This window comes from Chelonia mydas, chromosome 9 (genome assembly GCF_015237465.2).
Source record: "Chelonia mydas isolate rCheMyd1 chromosome 9, rCheMyd1.pri.v2, whole genome shotgun sequence".
Lineage (NCBI taxonomy): Eukaryota > Metazoa > Chordata > Testudines > Cheloniidae > Chelonia > Chelonia mydas.
In genome coordinates, this window is record NC_057855.1 from 32,333,049 (window position 1) to 32,350,478 (window position 17,430).

Consider the following 17,430-nt stretch of genomic DNA (forward strand, 5'->3'; position numbering starts at 1 on the left):
CTTCCTGCATGTAAAATATTAATAGGGAATTGGGAAAATAAATAAACACTCAGATACTATAGTGATGAGCACCAAAGAATTATTCATTTCCTCATGGGCTTTTTTATCTTCAAGAGCAGGGTTTGAATAGTGTATAATAAATAAGGCCTAGGGGCATACAATAAACAATGAGCAGAAAACCAAATTTTGAACAGTTGCTCATTAAGTCCTAACATCCATCTTGTGAACTGAATGAGGCAAGGGTCCTATGGGAAAAAATAGTATGTGATCATGTAATTAAAGAATATATCGTAATACATATGCACAATGTGGCCAAATTAATGTTACATAAGCACCATTAATTCTGGTAATTTCTAACTTTTGACTTCTTGACTTTGCAATCTTAATAATGTTCTGTTAATGTAGTTTTTTGGTGAGTAATTATATAAAGCAATCAAATCTTAAAGTTTATTTGTGCTTAAATTTGTAATTTTGCATCCTCAATACAAGCAGCCTTTTCTATGAGATAAGAGACAGTAAAAGACTGATGAAGTTATTTCATCAAGACAAACATTTAAACTGTCAATCTTCAAAAACACTATTACTAAACTAGAAATATTAAATCCATTAAAAATCTGAAAAGAAAAAATTGTTGGGTCTCCCCTAATAAAGAGTGTTTACTTTACTGAGTTATTATCCTGTAATACAAATGCTTTTTTCCCTTGCTATATAAAATTTTCTACTCAAGTAAAGGAATACATTAACAAGACTTTACAGCCATAACATTAATGAGAACCCACTGGAAATTCCCTTACCTACACAGAGATGCCATTGTGTGGTATTATTTGATCTGTTCATTTTCCTCTCCTCCCTCTTGTTGGCCACGGTCATTCTTTTTCTGCATGTTGCACAACTGCTGCTAGCTGACGACCAGTTTTAATTAATGGGTAATCCTATTTCCTTTTACACTTTTCTACAGATGCTCACTAGAATGGAAAAAGACCAGTTTTCCAGTGAAGAAATGTACAGAAAACTGTGTTCTAAAAGCTTTCCCAAACACAGGTATACAGCTAAGACAGCAGCAAAGACCCACTCCTCTGTCAAAAAGGAATAATTACAAAGTTACACCCTGACTTCAGGACAACAGGATTTGCCTTTCCACCAAGCCCCACAGTCACAAAAGCAAGACTGTTGCCACTCGTTCTAGTTAAGTTCACAGGTGCCTGAGGTGCTTAGCTATAAAGAAGAGAGACAAGGCCAGGAGAAATGTTGTATTGACCCACTTCAGCTTGTGGCTCTAAAAGTGAAACCATCTAGTTCTGGGTGGTACTTGGTGGTTTTTGTGTTTAATGATTCAGTTGTTTTCCACTTTTTGAGAGAAGGCAAGTCTGGAAAAGAGGTTTGATTGGAGTGTGCTCTGCACAGCAAATCATTGCACAGCTCCATAAATCTCTGACATGAAACTTATCTTTGCAGTTTCTTTTGAAAAGATTAAAGCAATAATGTGGTGCCTTACAGGGTGGGCCATAACGAATGCAGGAGATTAAGATCACGTCTATGCTACAGGGACTCTAGAAGCAGATACCCAGTGCCGCAGTTATGCTAGCATCACCCAATAGTGTAGATGCAGCCTGCAGTGAGGGAAGGAGTTTTTCCCATTGCCGTAGGAACACCTTGTCCCCATCTTATGGCAGCTAGGTTGGTAGAAGCATGCTTCTATCCACTTAGTTATCTCTGCCTTTGGGAGTTAGGTCAGCATAGGTAGGATGCCCAGGGATGTGGATTTTTCATACCCGACCACTGTAGTTACATCGATCTAAATTTTAAGAGTAGGCCAGGTCTAAACTTCTTCACTTTGGAAAGCCTCCTCTAAAGAAAGAGAACTCCTTAACTAGGACCTAATCACATGAGATACTGAGCACTCTCATTTCCTCCGGCCCTGCACTTTGCTGAATCTTGTCCTTAGCGGTTTGTAAATGGCTTTGAAAATGAAAAAACACTACAGGTGCTAAGAATTTATCATCAAGGATTGACTGGAAATTTGTGTGCGTATATGGGGGGCGGTAATGAAGGGGATTTTTGTTGAGAGGGGGAGAGTGGGCGTCTACACAGGCATTTAATGTGGGTTGTTTGTTGACGGTGGGAGAGGTATTAGAATGGGGCTTAATAGCTGTGATACTTTTATTCAGTAAGGAGAGGTTGTGCACCTTCTCTCTCTGTGTTGTGGGAGGAGATTTAATGATCGTGAACCCTGCTCTCCCACCTGAGTTAATTTCTGTATGTTTGGCTCGTTGGGATAGATTGTAAAGTCTTCCAGGAAAGGAACGCATCTTAACTTTTGTAACGTGCTTTATAAATTGCCATGTACATTTATGGCCTGGTATACAAAGATATACAATGTTTGTTCTAGTAGATTTCAGCCAATCAAGATGTTCAACTTTCAGTGAGCTCATCTTTTCCCCAGCAGGTAGCATTAGCACACAGTGAAGTGAGTGATCAAGACATATAGGCTTGCTAACAGATGGCAGCATGATGCAATCAGAAAGGCAGGCCACCATCTATATGAGGGCATTCAAATAGGCCAGAGTCAACTGATGTTATTTGACCAGTCAACTGATCAGCTTATCAAACCGAGTTTAGAATGATCTTAACAGAACACAGACTCTTCAAACTTGTCATATATTTAAAATTCACTCAAATCTTGTTCATAGGCCATATGTTTCCTGTAGGCATTAAAGGCAACTAAAAGAATTAAGGACAAGCAATTAAATATAAGTAAAAAACCCAAAAATTAAAACAGGGTTGTCCGTACATAAAAATAACCTAATGAAATCCTCAAGCCTTCCCGTTACAAAAGGCAAAACAACAATTGTTATTACATGAAAATATAAGTCTACCAATCTGATGAAATAGACAAACGGATACAAAACATATTCCCAAATGGACCTGCTTATACTGACAAGATGAAACAATGTGCTACATTAGATTCTTAATACATTTAATTAGCATATGCTTTCTTTGTAACATCTATTTTGTCAATTATATATTTGAAACAATTTATAGACATGGTTCTCAATTTATTTAAGATACATCCATGAGTCAGCTAGTTCCTAACCAATATTTTCACTTCGCCAGCTAATTAATTTCAAATATGGTTATTAAAGTGGCCCAATACTGGATTAAAGACATTCCCCATTGCTTTTACCAGAAATTACAATAAAAATCCTAATATGGTAAAAGTTTAATACTGTATGTTGGAGAAACCACATACATATCATTATAAAATAAAAGGCTATTAATATTCAATGAACTGTAGAGTCAGATTTTTTAAGCCATCACAAAACCAAGCCTGTACTAAAACTTAAATAAGAGGTTTCTACCATACGGGGGACCGGGGGATGGGGTGGGGAGAAGGGGGAAAAAAACAACAGTAAAATTGAATGTTTCACACACTATTTATTTTAGTCAAAAAATCACGATCAGGCAAAATTATTTATGGTGGTTTGGTGGTAGATTGTAATTGTGTATTTTCGGCACCACAGCATTTCTAAGCAGTTGATACAATTCACACCAGAACATTGACAGACAGACAGACTCTAAGGTAGCGTGCCTATGTCCTTAGCTGTGGAAGGATGCTGAAATAAGATCAGACAAAATGGCACTTCAACACATTAGAGCGTGTTCAAGCACAACAAAACCATAGTATTCTTTTAACATAGATATAAATTGAATGAATCACGCCACAGTTAGAGTGTTCCTCCCTTTCATATGGATATATGGCATCAGACATATATTGCTTCAAACAAGTTCAACAGAAAAACTGCCAATGTTTTCATTTGCCTATTCTCTGGACCACCCAGTCCTGTTGACAGAGGGGACAGCGATTGTTCTGTTTCACCCATAGGGACATGCAGCAATTGTGGAAGGAATGATTACATTCTCCCCAGACAACTGAAAGAAAAGAAAAATACTTGATATGTTCCAGTTACACTATTTAATATAGATGTACAAACTACATTCACAATTAAGAGGTCTAACAATCTAACTCAGATTTTTACAGCAAATAGAGGGTTATATGATATTTGAGGCAATAATACATTATAATGATTTATTGATTGAGACTAGATTAGTGTTACTGGTTTGAAAGTATTTTCCATAAATAGAATATTGTGTTCTACAGGGTTATGTCTCACACATTCATAGATATTTAGGTCAGAAGGGACCATTATGATCATCTAGTCTGACCTCCTGCACAACGCAGGCCACAGAATTTCACCCACTACTCCTGCAAAAAACCTCACACCTATATCTGTGCTATTGAAGTCCTCAAATCGTAGTTTAAAGACGTCAAGGAGCAGAGAATCCTCCAGCAAGTGACCCGTGCCCCATGCTACAGAGGAAGGCGAAAAACCTCCAGGGCCTCTTCCAATCTGCCCTGGAAGAAAATTCCTTCCCGACCCCAAATATGGCGATCAGCTAAACCCTGAGCATATGGGCAAGATTCATCAGCCAGACACTACAGAAAATTCTTTCCTGGGTAACTCGGATCCCACCCCATCTAATATCCCATCACAGGCCATTGGGCCTATTTACCATGAATATTTAATTACCAAAACCATGTTATCCCATCATACCATCTCCTCCATAAACTTATCGAGTTTAATCTTAAAGCCAGATAGATCTTTTGCCCCCACTGCTTCCTTTGGAAGGCTATTCCAAAACTTCACTCCTCTGATGGTTAGAAACCTTCGTCTAATTTCTAGTCTAAATTTCCTGGTGGCCAGTTTATATCCATTTGTTCTTGTGTCCACACTGGTAATGAGCTTAAATAATTCCTCTCCCTCTCCAGTATTTATCCCTCTGATATATTTATAGAGAGCAATCATATCTCCCCTCAACCTCCTTTTAGTTAGGCTAAACAAGCCAAGCTCCTTGAGTCTCCTTTCATAAGACAAGTTTTCCATTCCTCGGATCATCCTAGTAGCCCTTCTCTGTATCTGTTCCAGTTTGAATTCATCCTTCTTAAACATGGGATACCAGAACTGCACACAGTATTCCAGGTGAGGTCTCACCAGTGCCTTGTATAATGGTACTAAAACCTCCTTATCCCTACTGGAAATACCTCTCCTGATGCATCCCAAGACCGCATTAGCTTTTTTCATGGCCATATCACATTGGCAGCTAATAGTCATCCTATGATCAACCAATACTCCAAGGTCCTTTTCCTCCTCCGTTACTTCTAATTGATGTGTCCCTAGCTTATAACTAAAATTCTTGTTATTAATCCCTAAATGCATGACCTTACACTTCTCACTATTAAATTTCATCCTATTACTATTACTCCAGTTTACAAGGTCATCCAGATCTTCCTGTAAGATATCCCTGTCTTTCTCTAAATTGGCAATACCTCCCAGGTTTGTATCATCTGCAAACTTTATTAGCACACTCCCACTTTTTGTGCCAAGGTCAGTAATAAAAAGATTAAATAAGATTGGTCCCAAAACCGATTCTTGAGGAACTCCACTGGTAACCTCCCTCCAGCCTGACAGTTGACCTTTCAGTAGGGCCCGCTGTAGTCTCCCCTTTAATCAATTCCTTATCCACCTTTCAATTTTCCTATTGATCCCCATCTTATCCAATTTAACTAATAATTCCCCATGTGGCACGGTATCAAACGCCTTACTAAAATCTAGGTAAATTAGATCCACTGCGTTTCCTTTGTCTAAAAAATCTGTTACTTTCTCAAAGAAGGAGATCAGGTTGGCTTGGCACGATCTCCCTTTTGTAAAACCACGTTGTATTTTGTCCCATTTACCATTGACTTCAATGTCCTTAACTACCTTCTCCTTCAAAATTTTTTCCAAGACCTTGCATACTACAGATGTCAAACTAACAGGCCTATAATTACCCGGATCACTTTTTCCCCTTTCTTAAAAATAGGAACTATGTTAGCAATTCTCCAATCATACGGTACAACCCCTGAGTTTACAGATTCATTAAAAATTCTTGCTAATGGGCTTGCAATTTCATGTGCCAATTCCTTTAATATTCTTGGATGAAGATTATCTGGGCCCCCCGATTTAGTCCCATTAAGTTGTCTGAGTTTCACTTCTACCTCAAATATGGTAATATCTACCTCCATATCCTCATTCCCATTTGTCATGCTACCATTATCCCTAAGATTCTCTTTAGTCTTATTAAAGACTGAGGCAAAGTATTTGTTTAGATATTGGGCCATGCCTAGATTATCCTTGACCTCCACTCCATCCTCAGTGTTTAGCAGTCCCACTTCTTCTTTCTTTGTTTTCTTCTTATTTATATGACTATAGAACCTTTTACTATTGGTTTTAATTCCCTTTGCAAGGTCCAAGTCTACTTGACTTTTAGCCTGTCTCACTTTATCCCTACATGTTCTGACCTCAATAAGGTAGCTTTCCTTGCTGATCCCTCCCTTCTTCCACTCCCTGTATGCTTTCTGCTTTTTCTTAATCACCTCTCTGAGATGCTTGCTCATCCAGCTTGGTCTACAACTCCTGCCTATGGATTTTTTCCCCTTTCTTGGGATGCAGGCTTCCAATAGCTTCTGAAGCTTTGATTTAAAATAATCCCAGGCCTCCTCTACCTTTAGATCTATAAATTATTCAGTCCAATCCACTTCCCTAACTAATTTCCTTAATTTTTGAGAGTCAGCCCTTTTGAAATCAAAAACTCTAAATTAGCCACTAAAAGCATGTCTACCAATTTATTTCTAATTGAAGAGACATATACACATACTTTCATATTCTTACACAACTGTAGAATGCTTAGCACGGTGCTGTGCACTATATAAATACATAATACTATGAACACTACTGAGGGACGAGTGAAGGCTGTGAGTGGTTTTTACTGGTTCATTAATTAGGTATAGTTAGTGTACCATTTCAGTGTTGATTTTTCATCATGTACCAAAGGTTTAAGGGCATATGAGCAAATTCTAATTAACATTTTATTTGAATTTTTAAAGTTCCAAGTTGTGATACATGATAAATAAAACACCATAGGATATTACTACATAAGCATATAAAATGGGCTCTCAGCTACATCAGAGATTGTTCAAAGGCTAGAATAATTTTATTCCACCCTTGCTTGTTTCAGTGAAGTTCTTCTGTTATATCTTCTAGCATCTATCTTAAAAGAAGATACAGTAGCTATTTCCTATCTAACTCAAAAGTCTACAGTAGTCTGTCCTGAATTATAGAACTAGTTCTTCCCAGTCACATACATAAATGACTACAGATTTGCTCAGTCAAGTACTTTTCTGACAGTGTGTCTTTTTACATTAGTATTGCTGTACAGTTTATTTTTGCTCATTAATAAAATTAGTATTATCTTCAAACTTAAAAAAGCACCCCACTGAGAAAAACCCTTTGCTGAAAAACATGAGAATGAAATCACTACATACCAACACAATCTTCTTGTTTGTTTTCAGCTTGACATCTAAGACAGGCATCTAAAAGCAAACAAGAACAAAACTCAATTTGATGCTCAGAAGACAATTCTTAAAACTGGCTTTTCTAATGGAAATATAAACCCTGAAACATATTTATAAAGGTAAAAGCTCGAATTCTGCCATCTAGTTCAATTGTATTTATTAGATAAAAAGGAATTTAAAATACAAGCACTATGCATACCAAAAGAAAAATATACGTTTACAGACGGTAAAAAGAACTGGAAACTGTAAAACCCTCCATTTTGTTGTGACATTTTCACAAGCTTTGCTGCAAAAGAAATCTCCTTTTTGTATATGTGACCATTGGGAGACTTATGCCAAATCCACTCAAGCATATTAAAAATTAAACAAGAGAACTGCAAGTATACATGCAACCCCCAACTTCAGCAATCTGTTTTTCAGACATCAGCATCTCCTTTTAAGGAAATCACTCACAATTCTATTGACAGGTTTCAGAGTAGCAGCCGTGTTAGTCTGTATTCGCAAAAAGAAAAGGAGTACTTGTGGCACCTTAGAGACTAACCAATTTATTTGAGCATAAGCTTTCGTGAGCTACAGCTCACTTCATCTGTAGCTCACAAAAGCTTATGCTCAAATAAATTGGTTAGTCTCTAAGGTGCCACAAGTACTCCTTTTCTTTTCACAATTCTATTGTTTTTCAGCCTTCCATCAAACCCTGCCCCACACCACCTTTTTTACACAGCAATTTTACTTGATGAGTACCTTAAACTTCACCAGAATATAAAAACACACACCCACACCCTATACTTTTAGATCATTTATTAGTCGTGTAATGTAAGTGAAGAGACCACACCATACTTTTAGATCATTTATTAGTTTTACTTACATTGCACAGAGACCAATGGGGACATATAATACATATTTTTTAAATGGGTGTCTAATCTTGCAAGGGACAGAAAGGAATAAGGATATGGGACTTCCAGTTGGAGTAGTACATCAGCTGCTGCTCCACACTATGTAAGCAAAAAGAAAAGGAGTACTTGTGGCACCTTAGAGACTTACAAATTTATTTGAGCATAAGCTTTCGTGAGCTACAGCTCACATCATCGGATGCTGTAGCTCACGAAAGCTTATGCTCAAATAAATTTGTTAGTCTCTAAGGTGCCACAAGTACTCCTTTTCTTTTGGCGAATACAAACTAACACGGCCGCTACTCTGAAAACTATGTAAGCACTTACTGCTGCTCCCACTTCAGATTCCTCACCGAGCCCTGGTCTACACTAGGAGTTGAGGTCGAATTTAGCAGCGTTAAGTCGATTTAACCCTGCACCCGTCCACACGACAAAGCCCTTTTTTTCGACTTAAAGGGCTCTTAAAATCTATTTCCTTACTCCACCCCCGACAAGGGGATTAGCGCTGAAATCGGCCTTGCTGGGTCAAATTTGGGGTACTCTGTATGCAATCAGATGGTATTGGCCTCCAGGAGCTATCTCAGAGTGCTCCATTGTGACCGCTCTGGACAGCACTCTCAACTCAGCTGCACTGGCCAGGTAGACAGGAAAAGGCCCACGAACTTTTGAATTTCAATTTCCTATTTGGCCAGTGTGGCAAGCTGCAGGTGACCATGCAGAGCTCATCAGAGGAGGTGACCATGCAGCAGTCCCAGAATCGCAAAAGAGCTCCAGTATGGACCGAACGGGAGGTACGGGATCTGATCGCTGTATGGGGAGAGGAATCCGTGCTCTCAGAACTCCATTCCAGTTTTTGAAATGCCAAAACATTTGTCAAAATCTCCCAGGGCATGAAGGACAGAAGCCATAACAGGGACCCGAAGCAGTGCCGCGTGAAACTTAAGGAGCTGAGGCAAGCCTACCAGAAAACCAGAGAGGCGAACGGCCGCTCCGGGTCAGAGCCCCAAACATGCCGCTTCTATGATGAGCTGTATGCCGTTTTAGGGGGTTCAGCCACCACTACCCCAGCCATGTTGTTTGACTCCTTCAATGGAGCTGGAGGCAACACGGAAGCAGGTTTTGGGGACGAGGAAGATGATGATGATGAGGTTGTAGATAGCTCACAGCAAGCAAGTGGAGAAACCATTTTTCCCGACAGCCAGGAACTGTTTCTCACCCTGGACCTGGAGCCAGTACCCCCCGAACCCACCCAAGGCTGCCTCCCGGACCCGCCAGGTGGAGAAGGGACCTCTGGTGAGTGTACCTTTTAAAATACTATACATGGTTTAAAAGCAAGCATGTTTAATGATTAATTTGCCCTGGCATTCGTGGCTCTCTTGGATATACTCTCAAAGCCTTTGCAAAAGGTTTCTGGGGAGGGCAGCCTTATTCCATCCACCATGGTAGGACACTTTACCACTCCAGGCCAGTAGCACGTAGTCGGGAATCATTGTAGAACAAAGCATTGCAGTGTATGTTTGCTGGCATTCAAACAACATCCGTTCTTTATCTCTCTGTGTTATCCTCAGGAGAGTGATATCATTCATGGTCACCTGGTTGAAATAGGGTGCTTTTCTTAAGGGGACACTCAGAGGTGCCCGTTCCTGCTGGGCTGTTTGCCTGTGGCTGAACAGAAATGTTCCCCGCTGTTAGCAACGGGGAGGGGCTAGCCACGTGCTGGGGGGAGGCAAAATGCGACCTTGTAACGAAAGCACATGTGCTATGTATGTAATGTTAACAGCAAGGTTTACCGTGAAAGAGTGTACCCATTGTTCTATAAAATGTGCCTTTTTAAATACCACTGTCCCTTTTTTTCTCTCCACCAGCTGCATGTGTTTCAAGGATCACAGGATCTTTTCCTTCCCAGAAGCTAGTGAAGATTAGAAGGCGAAAAAAACGCACTCGTGATGAAATGTTCTCTGAGCTCATGCTGTCCTCCCACACTGACAGAGCAAAGACGAATGCCTGAGGCAGACAATGTCAGAGTGCAGGAAAGCACAAAACGACTGGGAGGAGAGGTGGCGGGCTGAAGAGAGGACTGAAGCCGAAAGGTGGCAGCAGCGTGATGAGAGGAGGCAGGATTCAATGCTGAGGCTGCTGGAGGATCAAACCAATATGCTCCAGCGTATGGTTGAGCTGCGGGAAAGGCAGCAGGAGCACAGACCTCCGCTACAGCCCCTGTGTAACCAACCGTCCTCCTCCCCAAGTTCTATAGCCTCCTCACCCAGATGCCCAAGAACGTGGTGGGGGGGGCCCTCCGGCCACCCAGCCACTCCACCCCAGAGGATTGCCCCAGCAACAGAAGGCTGGCATTCAATAAGTTTTAAACTTTTAAACTTTTAAAGTGCTGTGTGGCCTTGTCCTTCCCTCCTCCACCACCCCTCCTGGTGCTTCTCTCCTCCACCACCCCTCTTGGGCTACCTTGGCAGTTATCCCCCTATTGCGTGATGAATGAATAAAGAATGCATGAATGTGAGGCAACAATGACTTTATTGCCTCTGCAATTGGTGATCGAAGGGAGGTGGGGAGGGTGGTTAGCTTACAGGGAACTAGAGCGAACCAAGGGGTGGGGGTTTCATCAAGGAGAAACAAACAGAACTTTCACACCGTAGCCTGGCCAGTCATGAAACTGGTTTTCAAAGCTTCTCTGATGCGCACCGCGCCCTCCTGTGCTCTTCTTACCGCCCTGGTGTCTGGCTGTGCGTAACCAGCAGCCAGATGATTTGCCTCAACCTCCCACCCCTCCATAAACGTCTCCCCCTTACTCTCACAGATATTGTGGAGCGCACAGCAAGCAGTAATAACAGTGGGAATATTGGTTTTGCTGAGGTCTAACCGAGTCAGTAAACTGCGCCAGCACGCTTTTAAACGTCCAAATGCACATTCTACCACCATTCTGCACTTGCTCAGCCTGTAGTTGAACAGCTCCTGACTACTGTCCAGGCTGCCTCTGTATGGCTCCATGAGCCATGGCATTAAGGGGTAGGCTGGGTCCCCAAGGATAACTATAGGCATTTCAACATCCCCAAAGGTTATTTTCTGGTCTGGGAATAAAGTCCCTTCCTGCAGCTTTTGAAACAGACCAGAGTTCCTGAAGATGCGAGCGTCATGTACCTTTCCCGGCCATCCCACGTTGATGTTGGTGAAACGTCCCTTGTGATCCACCAGTGCTTGCAGCACTATTGAAGAGTACCCCTTGCGGTTTATGTACTCGCTGGCTTGGTGCTCCGGTGCCAAGACAGGGATATGGATTCCATCTATGGCCCCACCACAGTTAGGGAATCCCATTGCAGTAAAGCCATCCACTATGACCTGCACATTTCCCAGGGTCACTACCCTTGATTTCAGCAGATCTTTGATTGCGTTGGCTACTTGCATCATAGCAGCCCGCAGAGTAGATTTGTCCACTCCAAACTGATTCCCGATTGACCGGTAGCTGTCTGGCATTGCAAGCTTCCACAGGGCTATTGCCACTCGCTTTTCAACTGTGAGGGCTGCTCTCATCTTGGTATTCTTGCGCCTCAGGGCAGGGGAAAGCAAGTCACAAAGCTGCATGAAAGTGCCCTTACGCATGCGAAAGTTTTGCAGCCACTGGGAATCATCCCAGACCTGCAACACTATGCGGTCCCACCAGTCTGTGCTTGTTTCCCGAGCCCAGAATCAGCGTTCCACCACATGAACCTGCCCCATTAGCACCATGATGACCATATTGCCAGGGCCCATGCTTTGAGAGAAGTCTGCGTCCATGTCCTCATCACTCACGTCACCGTGCTGACGTCGCCTACTCGCCCGGTATCGCTTTGCCAGGTTCTGGTTCTGCATATACTGCTGGATAATGCGTGTGGTGTTTAATGTGCTCCTAATTGCCCAAGTGATCTGAGCGGGCTCCATGCTTGCCGTGGTATGGCGTCTGCACAGAAAAATGGGCGGAATGATTGTCTTCCGTTGCCCTGACGGAGGGAGGGGCAACTGACGACATGGCTTACAGGGTTGGCTTACAGGGAATTAAAATCAACAAAGGGGGTGGCTTTGCGAGAAACTGAATGGCCCCCTCAAGGATAGAACTCAAAACTGGGTTTAGCAGGCTGTTGATTTCACAGAGGGAGGGAGGGAGGAGAAAATGAATACAAAACAAATCTGGTCTATTTCTTGTTTTGAACCACTTCATCTATCTTTATACATCTTGCTGGCAGCAGACTGTGCAGTACGACTGCTAGCCATCGTCAACACCTGGGTGCTCAGCAGAAGATGGTGCAGTATGACTACTGGCCATCATCTTCTGCTAGCTGCAGATTAAAAGACAGTGCGGGACTGAATCGCCACGAGACGAAACAAGGGAAATGACCTGGCTGAGTCACTCCCATGTTTGCCCAGGTGCCCGGTTAAAAAAGCACCCAGGACTACGTCGATGATGGCTACCAGTCATACTACACCGTCTGCTGCCAAAAGGCAATAAACTACTGCTGTGTAGCAATGAAGTACTGCGTCTGCCAGCATCCAGGAGACATATGGTGACTGTTAGCTGAGCGGGCTCCATGCTTGCCGTGGTATGGCGTCTGCACAGGTAACTCAAGAACAAAGGCGCAAAACGATTGTCTGCCCTTGCTTTCACGGAGGGAGGGAGGGAACGGGGGCCTGACGATATGTACCCAGAACCACCCGTGACAATGCTTAAGCCCCATCAGGCACTGGGATTTCTACCCAGAATTCAAATGGGCAGCAGAGACTGCGGGAACTGTGGGATAGCCACCCACAGTGCAATGCTCCGGAAGTCGACGGTTGCCTCAGTACTGTGGACACACTCTGCTGACTACATGCACTTAGAGCATCTGTGTGGGGACACACACAATCAACTATATAAAAACGCTTTCTACAAAACCGACTTCTATAAATTCGACCTAATTTCATACTGTAGACATACCCCTAGTCAGTCATCAAACAGCAAAGAGAAATGGGAGTGCTGAGGCAGCATTGTTTCCCCAAATAAGACAGAGGAGAGCAGCTCTTCCTTTAGTAGACAATCAGGGGTTTCACTCATTATTTATTATTTGTATTGCAGTAGCACCCAGCGACCCAAACATAGTTGTTCTAGGGGTTATACAAACAATAATAAGTGGTTCCCTGTCCAGAAGAGCTTCCTGTCTAAGACAGGAAATACAACACACAGGCAGGGGAAGCACACGGTAACAGGTGAGATGACTGTAATCATCACAATCATCAGTGGCCACTATCAAATTTTTTGAAGGCGTCATAGTAGAGGAGTGTTTTATGCTCTTTTCATGCATAAGGAACAGCATGGGAGAAGGTTCTTGTTGGAAAATTTGACAAATGGGCAATGAAGTATTGGCATATTTGGCAGGACAGAACCAGGAGTCGAAATCTCAATGGTGTATAAGAAATAACAGGTAGGGCACCATTCCAACACTTTAATCCCTGTTGCGAACATCTGGGTCTTCAGTCAATCACTTTCAGAAATATCAAATTCACTCAAACTCCTATAACTTTTTAAAAACTAAAATACAAAGGCAGAGTTCCATATTTAGCTCCACAGAAAACATTTTGGTTTCTTTTAAACTAAGTCTTTTTTCCCTTTAATTCTGTGATTTGACACAATTGGCATGAGTAGAGATATCAACTCAGATCTATTCTCTACAGTGCTTTTGTGCTATTTCGACTTCCTCATAAGTCAGGTTCAGTAAAATCCATTACTGGATATTACTAAAAACTGTATTTTTAAGAAAATGCTATTCTATTGCACCTGGGGCTAATTTCTTAGTCCTGATGTGAGCTTTGTCTACCAGCCCAAATAAGACCACATGTGAACTGTCTTCTACCCATGCTAAAACTTTTTGTATAAAGTCAAGCTAAATAAGACATTTTTCACTACTTCATTCTGGGCCAAAGTAGTTCTTCCTCTAGCATGTTCATAAATTCTCCCAGCTCAAAAGACTGTTCTAGACACAGACAAAAATACATGAGAAATGTCTGGGCTAGTTATGTTCGATATTGCCATGATGGGCACTCAGATTGGATTCTCAATCTTTCACTCCCCAGAACAACAGTGGAAGAATGATTTTGGGCAAGTCACTTAACCTCAGTTTTCCCATAAAAGAGGTTTCTTATCAATTTTTGTAAAACACTTTGAAATTCATGGATGAAAAGCACTATATAAAAGTATTAAGTATCTTATTTTCTGGAGATTCCGTCTCTACAACACAAAAGATAGTTCAATTTCCCTATTCATTCAGGCCTCAGCCATTTTACTGAAATTGCCAATGTCTGCCAACTGCAGTGGTTTTTGTAATGTGACTAGCAACCTAATGGAAATTGGACAGAAACCATATTTGCATCATGCAGAACACTGACTAGACATAAGATGGTAACTTGGACTACTCCTTATCCAAGCTGCATTTGTACAGTGACCTAGAGATGAAAAGGCTCCGTGTCTCCAATTATTAACTCCCTGAGCTATCCAGTCTCAAACAGCAATAAAAATTCACACTTTTTGATGTATTTAGGTCATCATAATTATATGTAATTGCTATGCTGTCAATGTCTTAATTTGTAAAATTTAAGCTACTTTTAAATATTGTTTTCAGCCAAAGTACAGCTGCAGCAATATTACTGGGAAGTAGATACTCAAGTAACACCTGACAAGTGGGTATAAGAGCCTTTTTTTGGATAAGTGTTAATATTTGTAATCAGTTGGGGAGATTTGTACAAATATAATGATGATAATTTTTAGCTAATGCAATAATGTGACCTTACATTTACATTTTTTATCCAAGAGTGGTTTGCAAGATATAATTAACAGATAACACAAAGAATACCGGTCTCAGAGTAGCAGCCGTGTTAGTCTGTATTCGCAAAAAGAAAAGGAGTACTTGTGGCACCTTAGAGACTAACAAATTTATTTGAGCATAAGCTTTCGTGAGCTACAGCTCACTTCATCGGATGCACTAACAAATTTATTTGAGCATAAGCCACTGAATGCACCCGATGAAGTGAGCTGTAGCTCACGAAAGCTTATGCTCAAATAAATTTGTTAGTCTCTAAGGTGCCACAAGTACTCCTTTTCTTTTTACAAAGAAAACACTAGATATCACCCTCAAGGAGCAACCATTTCCTGGTGAAATGTAGCAAGAGAAGAGCAGACTACAGACAAGGCTTCAGCATGGTGAAATAGTTGCACAGAGAGGAAGGACTCCAGTAAGTGATCCAATTTAAGCCATGAAACTTCTGTTTGGCTAGTTAAGGAGGATCACCTATTAGGAACAACCACCACATTTATGGCACCAGAAGCCATGGTCAGTCACCACATGGTAGGCTACAGAGGCTGGTTTATTCTGTGTCCCCTCGCTACATGAGAACTGCTGGGCTAGGTCAACAACTAGAGTTTATTTCAAGGAAATAAAGAAGAACTGTATGAATATTACACGGTAAAGCTGATTGCTTAGGTGATGCCTCTGGTTATTTATTTCTGGTACAAACACACACGGAGCTACCACTGGTACCATCACCCACTGGTACCAGCACAGGATCTTTTGTGCAATTACTTTTAGGATGTGGGACAAACACAGGCAAGGCATTAGGAACTACATAAATGGCCTTGGTATCATCCCAGCAAACAGGTCCGTGTGGGAAAGAAGGAACCCAGTATGTTCAAGCTCCGACAGAATCCCCGGGCTTTCCTGGGGAGGGAGGCAGTGAGGGGATTCAGGCCCCCATGATGTGGGGCTCTGGCCGTGGGGAGCGGGCAGTGAGGAGATACAGGGCCCCCCAGGCTGCAGGGCTCTCCCCGCGGGGGCGGGGGAGAGTGAGGAGATAGAGACCCCTCCCCCCAGGATGTGGGACTCTCCCCCCTTGGGGGGGCAGTAAGCAGATACAGGTCCCTCCCCCAGGATGTGGGGCTCTGGCCGCGGTGGGGGAGGGGCAGTGAGGAGGTACAGGGGCTCCGCCCAGGGCGGAGAGAAGGCCGTGGCCCACCGGCGCCTTACCCATGACCTGTACCCGGCAGATGGCGCAGGTGTCGCACTCCACGTCCCAGCTCCACATGGCCACCGCGTTCCACTTCTTCAGCGAGAACATCTTGTCGGCAGCGCCCGCCTTGGCGCCCGAGGAGCCCGGGTGAGAGTGGGGGGCGCCCGGCTCGTCTCCGTCCTCCACGTCGGCCATGGCGGAGGGCGGAGACGCTGCGGCGGAGGAATCGCTCTGGCTTCTCGGAGCCGGGAGTGCGGGGCTGCAGCGCCACCCAGCGTCGAGAGCGGCGCCACCCGCCCGGCCCGGCCAGGCTAGCTAGGCGGGGGCAAAGGGGAGGCCCGGGAAACGGACCCGAAGCCACACCGCTTCGGGAGCGGAGGTGGGGAGCCAGCAGCAGGCTCTAGTCTGCGGAGAGCTCAGGGCCCCTCTCGGCCACCCCCTCAGCACTCCGGCCCCGCCATGGAAGCAGGGCTCCTGCTGGCGGCTGCCTGTAGCGTGCACTGATGCTGTGGGAAGGGCGAAGGGGCCCCGTCGCTTCCAGGCTTCTCTCGGACCGACTGCAGGGGAGCCCGGACTCCCCGGAACATCGCCGCCGCGGGGAGCCCGGTCGCGGGGAGGGTTGTTTTTAACGGTCTTGGGCAGGCGACTGGGGATTTATACTGCGCCCATCGCCGTGCTGTCCAGGCACTAGCGCTTGTCATTTCAGGCAGTGATTAAAGTAGCTTGACACAGGAGGGGAATCTCTCCCCATATTAGCCAAGGGCGAGCTGGGGGAGAGGAAAGTGAGTTGGGCTCCTTGCCACCCTTGAAAGCCGCTTAGAAGCGGGGGGAAGGTCTTATTCCCACATAAAGAGGGTAAGGTCATCCTCAAGCACAGGTGTTTGCACTGGTTCTAGCAATGGAGTTTCTGCCCGACACAGTGAATGGGTTAACACTCCCCTCACTAATAACAACACCAATCCCTTGACCATTTTTTCTCTCCCTCCAATAAATATGATGTTAGATTCCCCTTGTCACCAGATGTTCATTGGAGCCCTGACTGACCTTGGGCCAGCCCCGATATCCATATGA

At 43.4% G+C, this 17,430-nt stretch overlaps 2 protein-coding genes across 3 annotated transcripts in view; one reads left to right on the forward strand and one right to left on the reverse strand.

Annotated features, from left to right (window-relative positions):
• Window positions 1-3,415: 3,415 nt before the first annotated feature.
• RNF7 (ring finger protein 7) lies at window positions 3,416-16,999 on the reverse strand. 2 transcript variants are annotated; one of them, XM_027817289.3, is made up of 3 exons: window positions 16,377-16,999; window positions 7,421-7,468; window positions 3,416-3,930 (listed from the first exon to the last, which is right to left on the reverse strand). In XM_027817289.3, the coding sequence occupies exons 1-3, from the start codon at window positions 16,552-16,554 to the stop codon at window positions 3,812-3,814; spliced, it is 345 nt and encodes a 114-aa protein (XP_027673090.2). In that variant the 5' UTR covers window positions 16,555-16,999; the 3' UTR covers window positions 3,416-3,811. The 2 variants fall into 2 exon arrangements, with proteins under 2 accessions (XP_027673090.2, XP_037764675.1); XM_037908747.2 differs by having other exon boundaries at window positions 16,390-16,994.
• Window positions 16,643-17,430, forward strand: part of LOC114018255 — a 70,270-nt gene continuing 69,482 nt past the window's right edge. The window contains exon 1 of the mRNA XM_043521913.1: window positions 16,643-16,738. The gene's annotated coding sequence lies outside the window, so the exon portion shown is untranslated. The remainder of the gene's footprint in view (window positions 16,739-17,430) is intronic.

Bases quoted from the DNA above. Each gene is read 5' to 3' on its own strand.
- RNF7 (XM_027817289.3), bottom strand. From the start codon at position 16,554: ATGGCCGACGTGGAGGACGGAGACGAGCCGGGCGCCCCCCACTCTCAC. The intron at 7,469-16,376 runs GTAAGGCGCCGG...GTTTGCTTTTAG, and splicing joins CTGCCGGGTACAGGTCATGG to ATGCCTGTCTTAGATGTCAA. The intron at 3,931-7,420 runs GTATGTAGTGAT...CTTTTCTTTCAG, and splicing joins CAAACAAGAAGATTGTGTTG to TTGTCTGGGGAGAATGTAAT.